Genomic DNA, 19027 nt, shown 5'->3' on the forward strand with positions numbered 1-19027 from the left:
AGACACTGGATTGGATGGGCATGAGGCTAAACGGGTCTAATCACCCTCACTCCCTGACCTATGAGAGGCCTCCCACTTTTCTCCTCATTTTCAACGTTTTTTAACTTTCTCTCTTCTCCTATATAACCCAAACCTATTATCCCAACCTCCCTCTTCCAAACCCATTTCCCAATCAAGAAATTTCTCCAGTAAAATGTCTTCTAACGTTGTTCTTCATAATCAAACAAGAAACAAATTAAACCCAAAAATTAACACAATGCTTAACAGATTAAACAATCTCATTTCATTTGTTCTCATTTATCAGCAGGATCAGGAAAATCAATTCACTCAATTATCAGCAATTTTTTGATTTCTGTTAGATTGTTGTCCTCAGGTTGTGGATAAGAGATGGACGTACTTGGTTGCGGCTGTATTTGGGATTTTTGCAGTTTCCCGAATCTTCTTAGTAAGTAAATAGTTGACTATGAATTTTAGTTTTTACTAGCTAGGCTACTAAGTGTTTGTTAAATGAATTTTGGGTTGTATTTGGCTTATTTAGTGGTTAATCGGGCTCTGTCATATGTTTTGATTTTAAGTTATGTGGAAAATAGCTTTTTGTATCTTGCTCCTACTAGTTTTATTACTAGGGATGTGAATATGATAGATAGCAAACACGCTAGTTCCAAGCTGGCGGCCAAATCATTTGCCTCATGGAATTCAGCAAGTTGTCAAGCATGGTCAGGATAACGTAGTTGACAGTTGGGCATGTAGTGTGTGTTGTGTACAGACAAGGAACTAGTTTTAAATGATGTATAAAATAGCTTTGTCATTAATAACAAACAAATTAAAACGTCGGTGGAATCGTAGTGCGACAAAAAAGAGTAGATAAGTTATTGGATAGTATGACTAAATTCATATTCTGATAGACAGGAGGTTCATCAATCTGATAAGGACTCTGGCTATTTGGAAAATTCATGGAAACACCAAAATTGATTAATCATGGTGGTTCTTTGTTTGTACCTAGTGTTCAGGAACTGGCAAAATAATCGCCTGCGGAAGTCCCAGCTAGATACATACGCAATGATCTGGAGCCTTTAAATGACCTCTCTGGTGTGTCCATGATAAATCAAACAATACCTGTTATCGATTTGGGGAAATTACTATCTCCAGAACCCATTATTGGTGAGTTAGAATTGGAAAGGCTTCACTCTGCTTGCAAGGATTGGGGTTTCTTTCAGGTACATGACGATTCAATTATGATTTTAGCAAAGTAGGAATTTGAAGGCAGATTTAGTTTTAGCAAAGTAGTGCCTTACTAATACCTGAGTACATAATTCACGCTAATCTGAAGGCAGAATTATGATTTTAGTTTTATCAGTCGGTAGGAATTTGAAGGCAGAATTATGATTTTAGCAAAGTAGTGCCTTACTAATACTTGGGTACATTATTCACGCTAATCTGTAGGTGGTAAACCATGGAGTTGACATTTTATTGGTGGAGAAAGTGAAATCAGAAATTGAAGGTTTGTTCAATCTTCCAATGGATGAGAAAATAAAATTTTGGCAGGAAGAAGGAGATGTGGAAGGATTTGGACAAATGTTCGTTCAATCAGAAGACCAGAAACTTGATTGGGCCGACATGTTTTACATGCTCACTCGACCCCAACATATGAGGAAGCCTAGGCTATTCCCCAAACTCCCTCTATCTTTGAGGTTATTTCTTTGTCACTTTTGCTTTCAAGATACATGGTTTGCGTTCCCATATTTGTTTTTGCTTATTTCTACATATTATTACAGTAATACAAGCAAACTAACGGATGAGGTAAGTTGTTACGCCGCCCTGAAAGTATGTGGTGTCAATCAATCTTGCACCACCCTTCAAAAGTAGCCTGAAACACTGAAGTTGCATAAGATTTTTTAACGGGCCAATTCGTCTCTTCATGTAGGGACACAATTGAATCCTATTCATTGGAGTTGAATAAACTAGGCTTGACTCTCCTTGAGTTGATGGGAATGGCTTTACAAATAGAGACTAAGGTCATGGAAGAGTTGTCTAAAGACGGAAGACAAACAATAAGGATGAATTATTATCCTCCTTGTCCTCAACCAGAGCATGTAGTCGGCTTACCACCACACTCAGAGGCTGGTCCTTTAGCGATCCTCCTTCAACTCAACGAAGTGGATGGATTACAAATTAGAAAAGAAAAGATATGGGTTCCCATTAAACCTCTACACAATGCCTTTGTAGTGAACACTGGAGATATTTTAGAGGTAAAGAGAAGAGTTAATGTAATCCAATTATTCAAGTCCAGGGCCTGTGCGGAATTTCGGTCCTCAACCACAAGTGTGTGTGTTGACTACTAGTTATTTCTTGTTTTCTTTTGACAGATAATGAGTAATGGGATTTACCGTAGCGTGGAGCACCGGGCAACAATAAACTCATCAAAGGAGAGGCTCTCTGTTGCAACATTTCAGAATCCTAAAGCGGATATGAAAATAGGTCCAATACCTAGCATGATCACACCAGAGACTCCTGCCTTGTTCAGAACAATCAGGTATGATGATTATTTGAAGAAATTATTTTTGCGTATAGTCAGACGGAAAAAAATCATTCCTTGACTCCATGAGGATAGGAGAAGGTGATGAGGAAAGTAACTCGCTTGTATAACTCATATTTGGTGTTTTAATGAAAGAATATTGTCGCAGTACTGCAGTTTGCTATTGAGTGAAGTATTATATAATATGAATTGAGTCCGACGCTGTTGCTGTATTCCCTTACTTTTGTTGTGCATCCTTTAGCTGCGTCGTTCACCGAGTTCATTTATATCACCATATAGATAACTAGCCAATAGTGTTCACCAGCTAGTGTAGGTTAAAGTGTTCCGCCACACTGATTTTACTTCTGTTTTTTGTTTCTTCCTTCCGTCCTTGAAACATTGTTGATATTTGATTGGCAAGTGTGCTTGCTTGTACTTGAGTAAATGTTATGTTTGAGTTCGATTTTTGTTTCTAAAAGAACATTTATTTTCGTTGCTGTTCAGTGTCTTAGGTAGCTGCTTGTCTGCGTCTCTTGTTATTCTTATAATGAATTGTAATGTAATGTGATCTTTTTCAGCTTAGAATCAGTCCAACTAACTCTTTGGCATTCAAAAAGACACATGTTGATATTCTTACTATTACGATATTTCAGCTGAAGATACAATGCACAGTTAGGAACTCACTGTAGGTCCAGAAATTAGCTTTGTTTTTGATCTCCATTAAACAATCTCATCAAATCAAGTCCCTGCTTTATCAGCAGGAGGACCCATCTTCAGAAACAAGTCCTCTCATCTTCATACAGATTCGTTAATAATTTGATCGAATATATTTGATAGTTTGGATTGATTTTGTTTGAAATGGAGATTAGGAAAGTATTTCCTCTCCATCTCTTCTCTTTGATTTCATTAACATATAATTTCTTCTTAAAGTTATTACATTCTCTTTCTTCACATGGCCAATATATGACCCACATAAAAAGAAACATGTGGACCTCACTTGTCCATTCATTTTTCTATACTAAAACAGATGCATTCATAAATGCATGATAGATATGTCTTATGCACAAGGCTTGTTCACAAGACCAAAGTCACCTATATTCTAAAATGCATGTGAACATTACAGTAACTCTTAACAATCTCCTCCTTAATGTGATGTTCTCCAACTCCTAGTAGCTCACGGAAATTTTGAAATTTAACTTTGGGAAGTGCCTTGGTGAATATGTCCGCCAATTGGTCTTCCGTCTTGCAATACTTGAGTTCAATTTCACCATCTTCAACTGCTTCTCGAATGAAGTGGTACTTGAGTTTAATGTGTCTTGCTTACAATGCTCAACCGAATTTTTGGACATAACAACTGCCGATTTGTTGTCACAAAAAATTACGGTGCTTTCTTCTTGCTTCACTTGAATGTCTTCCATAATTCTTCTTAGCCATACAACATGAGATGTAGCTATTGATGCTGAAATGTACTCCGCTTCCGCCGTGGATTGAGCTAAAGTTTCTTGCTTCTTCGATGCCCATGTAAATATTCCCGAACCAAGAGAAAAGGCATACCCCGATATACTCTTCATGTCATCAATACATCCTCACAAGTTGCTATCACAATAGCCAACTAAATTGACAACCAAATTTCTTGAATACATGATTCCAAAATTCATTGTTCCTTGAATATACCTTAACAACCTCTTTGCCGCGCCAAGATGTAAATGACTAGGTGAACTCATGAACCTAGAAAGCATACTTGAAGCAAACATGATATCGAGTATTGTATGTGTAAGGTACAACAAGTTTCCAATAAGACCTCCATAATAAGTCTCATCAACTTTTCTTCCTCCATCATCCTTCTTGAGTTTCTCATTCACTACAAGTGGTGTAGATGTGAGGGTTACAACCAAGCATACCAAATTTCTTCAACAACTTTTTCGCATACTTTCTTTGAGAAATGAACACTCCATCTTCTCTTTGATAAACTTCAATACCAAGGAAGTACTTGAGAAAACACATGTCACTCATCTCATATTTCATCATCATTTCTCTCTTGAATTGTTCAATCATATGAACATCATCACACGTAAAGATAAGATCATCAGCATACAAGGCAACGATGAGAATAGACGTACCTTTTGTCTTCACATATAGTGTAGGCTCACTCTTGCTTTTGTGAAGTTTTTCCTTTTGAAGTATCCATCTATCTCACTATACCGAGCTCTTGGTGCTTGCTTTAGACCATACAAAGATTTCTTCGACTTGTATACTTTGTCTTCTTCTACTTCCACCACAAAACCTTGTGGTTCTTCTACATAGACCTCTTCATGGAGTTCTCCATTCAAAAATGCCGATTTGACATCAAGTTGATAAAGTAACCAACCTCTTCGGGAAGCCATAGCAGTGACGTCTCTAATGGTGTCAACACGAGCTACGGGTGCAAACGCTTCATTGTAGTCGATACCGGGTTGTTGTGAGTAGCCCTTTGCCACCAACCTTGCTTTGTATCTTTGAACCATTCCATCCGCATTGTACTTCACCTTGTAGATACACTTCACACCAATAACTTCTTTGTCACTTGGCCTTGCTACCTTCTCCCATGTATCGTTCTCGTCAATGAGAAAAACTTCTTCTTTCATAGCTTTTATCCAAACCGGTTCTTTTGATGCTTCTTCAAAATTTTCCGGTTCAACCACACAATAGTTTCATCTTTCATACACTTCACTCAACCTTCGCAAATTCTTTGGTGTCGACGGTGGTGATGTTGATGCACTAGTACTTGGAGTCATGCTTGGAGATGCTCCTTGTCTTGTATTTGGTGGTGTTTGAGGTAGTTCTCCTCATCTTCTTCACCTTCTTCAACTTCATTTGTTGCTGAATTTTCTTGATCTTCATCAACAATAATGGTTCTCTTCTCAATTTTACCTTCTTCCCAATTCCATGAAGCTCCTTCATCAAATAACACATCACGGCTTGTAATCATTATGTTGTTCTTCAAGTTATACAACCTATAACCTTTTTATTGGAGGCTATAGCCAAGAAATATACACTTCTTACTTGATTCATCAAGCTTTTTTCTCTTCACCTTTGGAATTTGAGAATAACACATACTACCAAAAACTTTGATATGTCTTACCGATGGCTTTCTCCCACTCCATGCTTCAAAAGGAGTTTTATCCCATACGGCTTTTGTTGGACACATATTCATCAAGTAGACGGCGGTGTTGACGGCTTCGGCCCAAAACACTTTATAGGCATACCCTTGTCATGAAGCATGGACTTCGCCATCTCTATCACGGTTTGGTTCTTTCTCTCGGAAACACCATTTTGTTGAGGAGTATAACCCACGGTTATTTGCCTTTCCAAGCCTTCATCTTCACAAAATTTACCAAACTCTTTGTTGTTGTACTCTTTGCCTCTATCACTTCTCAAAAATTTGATGTATTGACTACTTTGCTTTTCAACAAGGCTCTTGAACTTCTTGAAGATGCTAAAAACTTCGGATTTTTGTCTCATGAAGTACGCCCAAGTCATACGACTTAAATTATCAATGAATAAAATGAATAATCTATTACCTCCATGAGTTGGTGTCTTCATTGGTCCACACACATCGATATGTACCAAACCAAGAAGTTCTTTTGCTCTCCATGCTACACCTTTTGGGAATGGTTGGCGATGTTGCTTCCCAAGTGTACAACCTTCACATACTCCATCTTTGTGGTTGATATGTTGTGGAAGTCCTTGCACCATGTTCGTCTTGGAAAGCACCTTGAGACCATTGAAATTCAAATGCCCAAGTCTTTTATGCCATAACCATGTTTCATCAATGGTTTCCATCCTCAATGCAACATTTTTCTACTTTTTCAAACACAATTGGGAAGCTTTTATTCTTCTCCATCTTGATATTCTTCATTACTTGTGTTTTGTTGTTGTGCTTCTTGTCATAGATGGTGCAATACGCATCTTCAAAATGAATGGCATACCCAAGCTCCACAAGTTTCCCAACACTAAGCAAATTTTGTGCCAAATCCGGAACATATAACACATCTCTAATGTATTTTGCTCCATTGATAGTTTGCACGCAAATTGTACCTCTTCCGTTAGCTTGAACCATGTTTCCATCCCCCATCTTCACTAGAGAGTTTATGGATGTATCCATGTCAACAAACAAGCTCTTCACACCGGATATATGAGTTGTACAACCACTATCTACAAACCACACTTCACTCTTAGATGTCTCCATAGCACTTTGACAAGCATAAAACAAATTTTGTTTTTCTTCTTTCTCTTCGGTTCTACCGGCATGTTCTTCATCTTCTTTGTATCTACAATCTTTCTCCAAATGTCCATACTTCTTACAATTATGACATTGGGGTTTTCCTTTGTTCCAACAATTCTTCTCCAAGTGACCATTCTTCTTGCAAAAATTGCATCTTGGTACTTGAGAGGAATCACTCTTTGTGTAGTTGTTGGAATTTGCTCCTCCTTTCTTCCATTTTCCCTTTCCTTTGAAGTTAGATGAAGCATCACCCTTGTACTCATTTTTCTTCATTGCTGAATTTTTTGAGTTGAAGTTCAATTTTGATTGAAGAGCACTTTCAATTGATTTTTCCGAGTGCCTCGACACCCTTTGTTCATACACCTTCAAAGAATCCCATAATTCTTGTGACTTTAATGTAGAGAAATCTTTAGTCTCTTCCAAAACCGCCACAATGGGTTCAAATTTCTCCGGCAAACAAATCAATATCTTCTCACAAATTCTTCTTTCTTCCATCTTCTCACCACACATCAACATATTATTAACAATTTCAACAACTCTTGAAGAAAACTCATTCAAGCATTCATTCTCATTCATTTTAAGATTCTCAATATCTCTTCTATAAGAATGTAATTTTAACTCTCTTACCTTCTTATTACCTCCATACTCCTTTTGAAGCATATCTCAAGCTTCTTTAGCTTTAGGAAAATGAATTACTCTTGGTAGAATAGTGTCTCCAACACCTTGTTGAATGTACATGGATGCTTTAGTATTCTTCTTCCTACTCTCCTTAAGTAAATTCTTTTGGTCTTGATCTTGAGTTGATGTATCTTCAATTTCATCATACCCACTTTCTACAATCTCCCACACATCTTGTGACATGAACAAGGTCTTCATTTTGATGGCCCAAAAATCATAATTTTCTCTATTGAAAAGAGGTATTGATGGTTGTTGAATGTATAAACTTGAATTGCTAGTACTTGCCATTGATTTGGTTGATGATTGATTGAAAAATTGGGTTTTTTCTTTTCTAGATTTACTTTTTGAGAATTTTGAATGTTGATGATTTTTGAGATTTAATGGATAGAAATTGATTTTTTTTCACTCTCCAAGATCAGATTCACTTGATCTATGCTCTGATACCAATTGTTACTAATTTGATTGAATATATTTGATAGTTTGGATTGCTTTTGTTTGAAATGGAGATGAGGAAAGTATTTCCTCTCTATCTCTTTGATTTCGTTAACATAAAGTTTCTTTTCAAAGTTATTACATTCTCTCTTCACATGGTCAATATATGACCCACATAAAGAGAAACATGTGGACCTCACTTGTCCATTCATTTTCCTACACTAAAACAGATGCATTCATAAATGCATGATATATATGCCTTATGCACAAGGCTTGTTCACAAGACCAAAGTCACCTGCATTCTAAAATGCATGTGAACATTACATTAACTCTTAACAAGATTTCACTCACTTACTCACCATCAATGTGTCCATCAAGTATCTGTTTTGACAATTTGATTTGATTTCCGAAATTCTGATGCACAAAATCGCAAGTTGATTAACACTAATTGAGCATTTGGGTTTTCCACAATCATATATATAGTAAGTAGTAAATATCTACGAATATGAGTTGTTGGCATGAAAGTCTTTATTTTGTGTTGTTACAATTGATTTTAACAGAAAGTTAGGAACCTAGTAAGTTCTCCCAGATCTTTCAAAAGATTGACCTTTAATCAATCTCATAAGCAGAATTTGGTTCATAATGTAATCGCAGAATTAAAGAGAGAGAGGCAGAGAAAGATGATGTCTTCAAGAGACAACTCACCCTTTTTATCTTCCACTTTCGCTCTTCTTTTACGTAAACCCAAAACCAGCTTTCCACTTTCACTAATCAGTAGAGTTAGAGTGTGACTTGGTTCTTCCTAGCGAGCTATTCGGAAAATTCATGGAGACACCAAAATCAGTAAAGCTTGGTGGTTCTCTGTCTGTACATAGTGTGCAGGAATTAGGCAAACAATCACCTGCATGAGTCGTCCCAGCTCGATATATATGCAATGATCTGGAGTTGTTAAGTAATGTCTCTGGTATGTGTGATAGATAAATCAGTGCCTGTTATTGAATTGTAAGGTTTACTATCTCCAAAATCTATCATTGGTGAGTTAGAATTTGACAGGCTTCACTCTGCTTGCAAAGCCGTTAAGAATTGTTATTATGATTGTCTATACTAATTGTTTGGTTTTACGGGCCAGTAACCTAGGTAGCTGCTTGTTTGTGTCTATGGTTGTAATTCAATCTGAACAATGTGATCAGTCCAACCAATTCTTCGGCATTCAAAAGGACAGTTATATGGCACTCTTCCGAATATCTCAGCTGAAGATGCAATGCACAGTTAGAAACTCACGTTAAGTCCAGTAGTTAGCTTTGCTTTTAATACCCTACTCAGTACAACCACTATGATCTTTGGTGCTTGGCTGCGTGAACCAGGAAACTCACCCAATTAAAAGTTGGCGGAAACCGAGTATCCGGCTTCAAAAAAGAAAAAAAAGGTAATTTTGCGGAAACTGAGGTTCCGCCTCTGCCAGAAACATAGTTTCTGTATGCTCTTTGACTTTCATGTAGAGAAATTATGGATAGCAGACTCCCACGTCCCACCTCAAAAAGTATGTTGGAAAAACAAGATATCTAATCAGCAATCTGAGGTTAGAATTGATCCATGTGAGTTGCAGTCAAATTTGGATGCGCCGCCATCAATGAAAAAAAAAATTCATTAAACGTCAATAGAAAATAAAAAGATAGATAATAACAAGATAGAAAGTGCTAGAGTTCTTACGCTGATCATCAGGGAGCTACATTTGTATTTTGAAGATTCATGGAGACACCAAAATTAGTAAAGCGAGGTGGTTCTTCTTTGTTTTTATCAACTAGTGTCAGGAATTAGCAAAACAATCACTTCCAGAAGTTCCTGCTAGATACATACGAACTGATCAGGAACCATTGAGTAATACCACCGGTACGTCTATGATAGATCAACCAGTGCCTGTTATAGATTTGCAGAAATTACTTTCTCCAGAGCCGATCATTGGAGAGTTAGAATTGGTCAAGCTTCACTCTGCTTGCAAACAATGGGGTTTCTTTCGGTTCAGGTGTGTATGTTTTTTGTTGCGCAGTTAAGATTGTTAAGATGCTGAAGTGAATAGAAAGTAATTAATTAAATTTTGATGATGTATGTAGTTGGTGAACCATGGAGTTGACAATTTATTGGTGGAGAAAATGAAATCTGAAATTCAAGGTTTGTTCAATGCATGAGAAGCAGAAATTTTGGAAGAAAGAACGGATACGGAAGGATTTGAACAAAATTTTATTCAATCAGAAGACCAAAAACTTGATTGGGGAGATATGTTTGGGATGGTAACTCTTCCCAAACAAATGAGGAATCCTAGGCTACTTCCCAACCTGCCTCTACCTCTCAGGTTCTCTCTTTGTGATCTCTTTTGCTCTCGGGATATGTACGGTTGAAACTCTAAATTAATTTTAATTTCGATATGGAGTTTGAAGTGTATATGTTCCGTTCCGATATATTCCCTTTGTCCCTAACTAGTTGAGTTATTTGTAATTTGCACAATTATTAAGGCAAGAAAATAAGGGGAGTATGTTTAAGTATTTTTTTTACAAGTATGCCCTTATGGATAATAACTTGTAAAATTTCGAAATGATTTATCTCTTAAACTATACCACTGTTTTTCGTAAACTTTATACCGTTGAAAATCATTTTAAAACATCTACACAACGAATATAAACATGACTATCAAATTATACATACATATTTCTTATAATAACAATAATCAATTAAAAGTGTAGTTTTAGAAATATCCCTTTTATTAGTGAAATGGCTCATCTATTTGTGGGACAAAACTTAAAACCAAATAGCTCAACTAATTAGGGACGGAGAGAGTGTATATATATATATATTTTTGTTCCTTTTATACATAATATAACAGTACTACTTGACAATTGCAAGCCAAAAAATCGGGTGGGTTCGATTCGGTCTATCCAGTACCATACACAGACCAATTAAAATAACTGAATATGTTAAGACTTTGAGGCTGGCGCGTATAACAGGCTGGTTCATCTCTTCATGCAGGGAAACAATTGAAGCATACTCATTTGAGTTGAGTAAACTGAACATGACTCTTACTGACTTGATGGAAAAGGCTCTAAAAATGGAGACTAGGGCCATGGCAGAGTTGTTTGATGGCGGAGGACAAGGAATGAGGATGAATTATTATCCTCCTTGCCCTCAACCAGAGAACCTCATTGGCTTAACACCACATTCAGATGCTGGCGGCTTGACCATCCTCCTTCAACTCAACGAAGTAGATGGATTACAATTAGAAAAGACAAGATATGGCTTCCCATTAAACCTCTACCTAATGCCTTTGTAGTGAACGTTGGCGATATTTTGGAGGTAAAACGAGTTGATAAAATTGTATGATCCAAGTCTATGGAAGCTACCAAGTTTTATCTATTAACTCTTTGTTACTCCCCTGTGGCAGATGATGAGTAATGAGATTTACCGTAGCGTGGAACACCGTGAAACAATAAACTTATCAAAGGAGAGTCTCTCAGTTGCAAAATTTCATAGACCTAAAGGAGATACTTTAATAGGTCTAATAGTCAGCATGATCACACCAGAGACACCTGCATTGTTTAGAACAATTGGGTACGAGGATTATATGATGAAATTTATTTCTCGTAAACTCTACGGAAAATCATTACTCAACTCCATGAGGATATAGTAGAAGATGACGAAGACAAGTAACCCCCTTGCATATCTCATGTTTGATGTTTTAACCAAGGAATATGTTGGTTTTGTTGTAGTATTGAACCTTAATAATGAATGAAGTATAATATGTGTGTTGAATCTGTAGGAGTGAAATATCGCATACTCGTTATGTATGCGAAATAACAACCATCTAGTACGAGCGAAGACCATCGCACATAGCAAAATTGAGGTGACGTATCTGATGATGTCAGCACAGTAACGAGTAAAGTGTGAGGATCTGTGCGAATTATAAAATGTGTGAGCTTGAGAAAATGTACATGAGCGATTGTAACGCACGGTGATTCCGAAAATAGGGGATCTGTTAGCTGTCATCCACTATGTAATATCCTATATAAAGGGAAGGGCTATCATGTAATAGGGAGATCTCTTAGAGTGTTTTAGATGAGAAATTAGGAGAGAGAAAGTTTATTTGGAGAGCAAGCTAACTCTTTGTATTATCTTGTATCCAACTTAAGATCTTAATGAAGAAACAAATGATTTTCACTATGATTTCTTAGAGTATTGTTTAGATTCTTGTATGGATGTAGTTGTAGGATTTCCTGCAACTACAAAATTTTTGTGTATTGAATGAATTATGGTTATGTGACTCACTGGAATTAACAAATGCTATGTGATATCTTAATATTCTTAACAACATCTCCAAATTAAAGATCATAAAAAAAATCTCCCAACAATCGCCTCTCTCTTGACAAAATAAATTAGTACAACCGTTGTCAGGGTGGGAAGGCCGATCGAAAAAGAGTCTGAAGATGGGGATTGACTGCGACTACTTTCCCTCCGTTTTAAAAAAGTTATAATTTCTCCTTGTTTCAAAAAAATTGATACTTTTGTTCCGTTACAGAAAAAGTGATAAATGAGCGCAAGTATCACTTTTCCTGAAACGGAATGTGAAAGTATCACTTTTCCATAAACGAAAAATTAGTCGATCCATAAACCAAAATATGGTTACATAATGTGTTATGCATCCTTTGTGGTGGTTTGCATAATAGCTATGCATTCAATTTTCGATTATTGTGCCTAAAGTGAAAGTATCACTTTTCTTGAAACGGAGAAAGTACATCGTTTTATTAGTTGAAAATTGGTAACGAGAAAATTAGTTGATGCATAAACCAAAATACGCCTACATAATGTATTATGTATCCATTGTAGTGGTTTGCATAATGGATATACATCTAATTTTCAAAAATTGTACCTAAAATGATGTATACCTCCGATATTTTCGTAAAAACTCTAATTTTGATATTGTTGTTTCTACTCATTGCTTAGACTTTTTTATAATCCTTCCAACGAAATAAAATTTGTAAAATTCCAAGATATGGGTTTTTATATATGTTAATTAAAGTTTGGTTGTCAATTTTATAATCCTAAAAAATTTAAGAATATAAAACACAGTGTGTTTAAGTTAGCTTATGTAAGTGGTGGTTGAGATTTATCCCTCCAATAGATAAATCTAGAGCTGATAGAGAAAAAACCGTTTGTCATTTCCATTAATTCATCTCCTTTCTAGGCTTCTAGCCTTCCCCATACTCTTCCTTTCCTTTTTGCTGTGATATCAATACGTTATCAACAACTCTGTAATGCTATAATTATGATGGATCTAAATTGCAGAGTTAAGACGCAGAAATGAGATATGTTTAATGGTTTTATTTTTTGTTGTATGCTTTAATTTAAGGTTTTCATTTTCTCTAATTCCATTTGGCTTTTTTGGGATAGTGAATATTTTAGGTTTTAACTTTCTCCACAGATGATCAACACTACCACCAGGTATTTCAGAAAGTAATATAATCTTTTAGTTAGAATGGTTTTTTTGATCGATCACAATTAGGGTTTATACAATTTAGAGACTAATCCAATTTTTTTGATTTATCAATTTAGAGTTCTTATTTTGTCTAATTCTTTTGGGTTTTGCCTGGTGATGAATATTTAAGTTATAATTTTCTTCTTTCGGTTGCAAATTCAAGTTGATAGGATGTATTAGATTGATTTGCTTTGTTTGGTTGATGTTTTACAGAAATGTTAGCCATGAAAGTTAAATCTACGACTGTTATTTTTCTCATGAAACGCAATCCCAGACACGATCAGATTCACGTGCATGGTGGAATTAAATGGATCCGTTCGTGATTAATAAAGTTTCTGAAAGAAAACCATTCAGTTCATTCAGTAACATTCCTTCCTATCCACCATCATCATCATTTCGCAATCGTATTACTAGGTACCACTTTACCTCCTTCTCTTGATTTATTAATTTGATTCATTGATATGCAGAATGGTATTTGATATTGTGTAGGTTGAAACCGATCGAGGCACTTAATTCGGCTACTGAAGAATCACCTCCAAAAATTAGAAGTAAAATATGGAATTTTTTTTTCATCTTTCTCTTTGACTTTCAGTTTTGTATCTGGTTGAAATTACCGGTGAATATGAGAAATCTGAATTTGGGTATCTCTATTTTTTCTTTCCCACTTACCGCGCAAAATTGTTTTGTGCTTCATAGGGCATTGATGGCTATAAAGGACGTACATGGGGTTTTCTTTGTTGATTTGTGGGTCTGGGTCTTATTTTGATTTTGGCTGAAATTCGCACTAGTTTTCCCGCTTCTTTATAATAACTAATGCTTTCCAAATTCTGATTCATTATTTGTTTTAGGTTTTGATTGATTCTTTTATCTGTATACTCAGGTCTGCAACCAGTTGAGAAAGATGCTAAGGTATCAATTCAGTTTCATTCTAGAAATTTCGTCTTACCTATAATGATTATCAACAATTAGATAATGCAGCTAATAGAATTTGTACGGGTTTTGAGGTACTTTTTCCTAAAATTGGCTTTCTGTGATATAGGTTTCATCCAAGGTATGAGATTTTTAAGACCTTAATATGTTACCAATTTACTTGAACCCCAATCTTAAGCATATTTTTAATTCAAACAATTATAGAGTTTCTAGATCTCAAGGATGAAGATGTACGTGCATCTTTAAATTGGGTGTAGATTTATGACTCTTAGTTCTATTAACATATTCCCATCAAAATCTTTAAAAATGTATATTACTAGGGGATAAATCGTGCACCACTCATCAACCAAAACTTCAACTTATGAAATTTATGTTGTATGTAATCGATATAAAGTGTGTGTTTTACGGTGTGTTTATTGTGCAATTAAAAGTAATTTATGTATTTTACGGTATGGTATAGCCCTCAATTGCAGCTTCTTGGTCGACTATAGTAAGTGGCAAACGAGAAAAATGACCAACCGAGGACGTAATTCCTTTACAAAAGCTACTAAATAGTTCTAAGTAATTTGTGTGTTTTTGTATGAGCAGGTAAATAGGATACAGTTCAGCAGAAAGTATGGCAACAAAGAGATATTGTAAGTATCTTTCTTGGATTGAGTAGATTCTTTTTCGGATGCTTCTGTACTCTGAAATTCCAAAATGTTACAGTAATTTATGGAACGGGGTTGCAACATTCTTTACTCGGGAAAAAACGGTAGTTGAGATTTCTAATTTGGTTCATCGTCATTAACCCCGGTCGATAATGCGCATCTCATCTTTGACTCAAACTTAAGGTTCATATTTTCATTATTGTTATTCATCTCCTGACATGAGGTAAATATAGTCAACAAAGGAAATGGAGGAGTAAATATAAGATAAGGCACCAACTGTAATTAGGTGGTGGTGTGTACGGTGAGAAGAAAAATAAATGATAAGACTTTTATCTAAACACTATTCTCTAAGATTCAACACTCTCCCTCAAGGTGGTGCGTACATATCACATGCCCAACTTGATAAGAGAATCGTTAAATATAATATTTGACACGGCCTTGGTTAACACATCGGCCAATTGTTGTGTAGTACGGACATATGGTACTTCAATTATGTTTTCTTCAAATTTTTCATGGATAAAGTTCCTATCAATCTCCACATGTTTTGTTCGATCATGTTGTATCGGATTCTCTGCAATTTTGATAGCTGACTGGTTATCGCAAAACAACTTCATTGGCTTGTCATGGGAAAAACCAAATTCCAACATAAGTTTTTTCAACCATAACAATTCACAAATGACTTTTACCATTGCTTTGTATTTTTCTTCAGCACTGGACAAAGAAACAACCTTTTGCTTCTTAGATTTTCAACTCACTAAATTACCTCCAACAAAGGCAAAATAACCCGATGTTGATTTTCTCCTGTCACCTTTGCCTCCCCAATCCGAATCAGTGTAACCCGAAATATCAAGATGTCCATGTTTTGAGAACATCAAACCTTTACCTGGTGCAGACTTCAGATGTATCAATATCCTTATGACTGTATCCATATGATGTTCACCCGGATTATGCATAAATCTACTTACGACACTAACAACATAGGAAATATCCGGTCTTGTATGGGAAAGATAAATCAAGAGTCCAACTAACCTTTGATATTGCCCTTTGTCTGTTGGTATTTGATCGAAGCATTCTTCGAGACCATGGTTTTGTTCCATAGGAGATCCAATCGGCTCACAACCAGGCATACCTGTTTCTATCAATAAGTCAATCACGTATTTTCGCTGAGATAATTAAATACCTTTATCGGAACGCATGACTTCAATTCCCAAGAAATACTTAAGTCCTCCTAAATCTTTCATATCAAATTCAGAATACAAGCAACTCTTCAGATTACTCATCTCTTCAGGGTCATTTCCTGTTACCACCATATCATCTACATAGATAATAAGAGCGGTTACCTTGTCACTTACTCTTTTAAGGAACAAGGTATGATCAACATTACTCTGGATATACCCGAACTTCTTCATTGCAAGACGAAATCTACTAAACCATGCTCTGGGAGATTGTTTCAAACCATATAAAGCCTTCTTTAACTTACATACAACGTTAGCATTGTTTGGAGCATTATAACCTGGAGGAAGTGTCATGTAGACTTCTTCTTGCAAATCACCATGTAAAAAAGCATTTTTTTCATCACACTGTTGCTGCCAAGGAAATCAAGACTCGAATAGTATTGAATTTCGCAACATGAGCAAATGTCTCTTGATAATCAATACCATAAGTCTTGGTAAATCCATTAGCCACAAGTCTTTCTTTGAGCTTATCAATCGATCCATCTGGATTACGCTTGATAGTAAATACCCACCTGCAGCCCACTGTTTTCTTTCCTTCTGGTAGTGAGACTACATCCCATGTACCATTTTCTTCATGTGCCATCATCTCCTCTTTTATAGGACCAGCCCATTTTGCATTATACAGTGCTTCTTCTACCGTTCTGGGAATAGTAGCATCTGTCATTTGACTGAAAAACGCTTTTCCATCTTCTGATAATCTATGAGTAGACATGTAGTTGGAAATAAGATATTTCACCTTTTTTATTGCTTCGGGTGAAAAACTATTTGGTGGCACACCACGATTTATTCGTTGTGGAAATTGATACCTGTCAGTCTCAATTAACTCACATATATTGTCAGTATTAATCAAAGTATATATTCTTACCTCAGAAATATCAGCATGAGAATAACTGGGTGTAGGTATTGTTAGTGAAGAAAGAGAGGAATATTCTATAGTACGAGCTTCGATTTGTTCAACCGATTCTGAGGGTTGCACAGACTCACCTCTTACAACATCACTAGAAACTGGAGGGATCCTTCGAATTGCTTTTGTTTCAAGGATGTTAATCTCACTATTACACGAAAATATATCTGTCCAATTCAGCTCTTCACTATTAGTCTCTCCCTAAAGAGGAGAACCGGAAACATATGTGGAATAAAACTTCTCATGCTCAGAGAACGTAACATCCATGCTAACATAATACTTTTGAGTCGAAGGATGTAACCCTTTTGATACGGGTGATATCCAACGAATACACACTTTCGAGCACATGGATCAATCTTTCTATGTAGATGTTTTTGTATGTGGACATAAACAACACATCCAAATACCCATGGAGGAATTTTAATTTGAGAAGGAATTGTCATAAACGAAGCCAGTTTATCAATGGGTGTTTGAAATTTCAATACACTAGTAGGTACTCGATTAAGAAGATATACTGCATTAGTAATATCAATGGTGTAGATGGACACGTAGTTTCATGAATCAGACCATGCTCCTGGAAATAACCTTGTAAAACCTCATTAACATATTCACCACCATTATTAGAACGAAGAACCTTTAAAGTAGTAGAAAATTGTGTTTGAATCATCTTATAAAAAGATTGGAAATGACCGACTACATCGCTTTTATTTTTCATCAAATAGAGCCAAGTCATACGTGTGCAATCATCAACAAATATAAGAAACCAACGAAATCCCGAATTACCAGAAATACGACAAGGTCCCCAAACATCATAGTGTACCAAAGCAAGAAGAACAAATCTTCTACTGTAACTATCAGGATAAGTAGAACGATGACTTTTTGCTAAGATGCAAGTTTCACAATTAAAATCAGAAGGTTTGCAAACATAAAATAACGTTGGAAACAAATGTTCGAAATAACCGAAAGAAACATGACCCAAGCGATGATGCCATAATAATATCTGATCTTTATAAGCGCGTGAAGATCCCTTTGCTGATAGAGAACGTCCTGCGCATACATCATCTGCATAGTACAACCCCTCTCTCTTAGTACCACGCCCAATTATCTTCTCAGTGCTAATATCATGAAGAAGACAAAAAGTCGAATAGATTAATACTAAGCAATTTAATTGTGCAGTTACTTGTGATACTGATAAAAGATTATTAGAGAGAGATGGAATTAACAGAGTATGTTCCAAGGTCAAACAAGAGTTTAAATCCACTCACCCAGCTCCTGTTACCGGATACGAAACTCCATTGGCATTAGAAGTTGTTGATCAATCAGGCACGCACATATCTTTTAATATAGAGGCATCAAAAGTCATATGATTAGTCGCACCCGAATCAAGAATCCAACCGTGATCCTTGGGTGAGTTAGGTGCTAATAAGGCACGTCCCATGTTACCTGACTGCTGAAGAATGATAGGGTCTGTAGCCGAAGAAGGGTCCTTGGATATAGATGTAACATTAGTTATCGGTACCGGCTCCACGGTGGTACATAAAGCCGCTTTTCCTTTTCCTTTCTCCGTTTTGGAGCAATTTTTCCACTAGTCTGGGTACCCAATCTTCTTGAAGCAGTTTTCGACGGTGTGCTTACTGTTGCCACAAGGAGTACACTTCCCACTACTGTTCACTGAAGGAGATTGTTGGGACAAGAAATTAGGAGTATATTTTTTGACTGCCATAACTACCTGAGAAGAAGCTTCTTGATTCATCATAGTACTACGGCGTTGTTATTCACGCCTCACGTTAGAGAAAGCCTTTTCAGGTTCTGGAAGAGGAGTACTACGAAGTATCTCTCCTATAATCGAATCATAAACATTATCAAGACCGGCTAGAAACAAATAAACTCTCTCTTCA

At 36.2% G+C, this 19027-nt stretch overlaps 1 protein-coding gene and 1 long non-coding RNA gene across 3 annotated transcripts; both read left to right on the forward strand.

Annotated features, from left to right (window-relative positions):
* The first annotated feature begins 240 nt into the window (after positions 1–240).
* On the forward strand, positions 241–2735 carry LOC113347635 (codeine O-demethylase-like). Of its 2 annotated transcripts, XM_026591315.1 has the most exons (5): positions 241–445; positions 1004–1217; positions 1444–1691; positions 1925–2249; positions 2367–2735. In XM_026591315.1, the coding sequence occupies exons 2-5, from the start codon at positions 1098–1100 to the stop codon at positions 2595–2597; spliced, it is 924 nt and encodes a 307-aa protein (XP_026447100.1). In that variant the 5' UTR covers positions 241–445; positions 1004–1097; the 3' UTR covers positions 2598–2735. The 2 variants fall into 2 exon arrangements, with proteins under 2 accessions (XP_026447100.1, XP_026447101.1); XM_026591316.1 differs by lacking the exon at positions 241–445 and having other exon boundaries at positions 790–1217; positions 2367–2733.
* A 6821-nt stretch (positions 2736–9556) lies between these two features.
* Positions 9557–11583, forward strand: LOC113347636. Its single transcript, XR_003359147.1, has 4 exons — positions 9557–9912; positions 10001–10239; positions 10911–11234; positions 11323–11583. It is a non-coding gene; the product is annotated as an uncharacterized LOC113347636 (long non-coding RNA).
* The last annotated feature ends 7444 nt before the right edge of the window (positions 11584–19027 follow it).

This window comes from Papaver somniferum, chromosome 2, assembly GCF_003573695.1.
Source record: "Papaver somniferum cultivar HN1 chromosome 2, ASM357369v1, whole genome shotgun sequence".
NCBI classification, from domain to species: domain Eukaryota; kingdom Viridiplantae; phylum Streptophyta; class Magnoliopsida; order Ranunculales; family Papaveraceae; genus Papaver; species Papaver somniferum.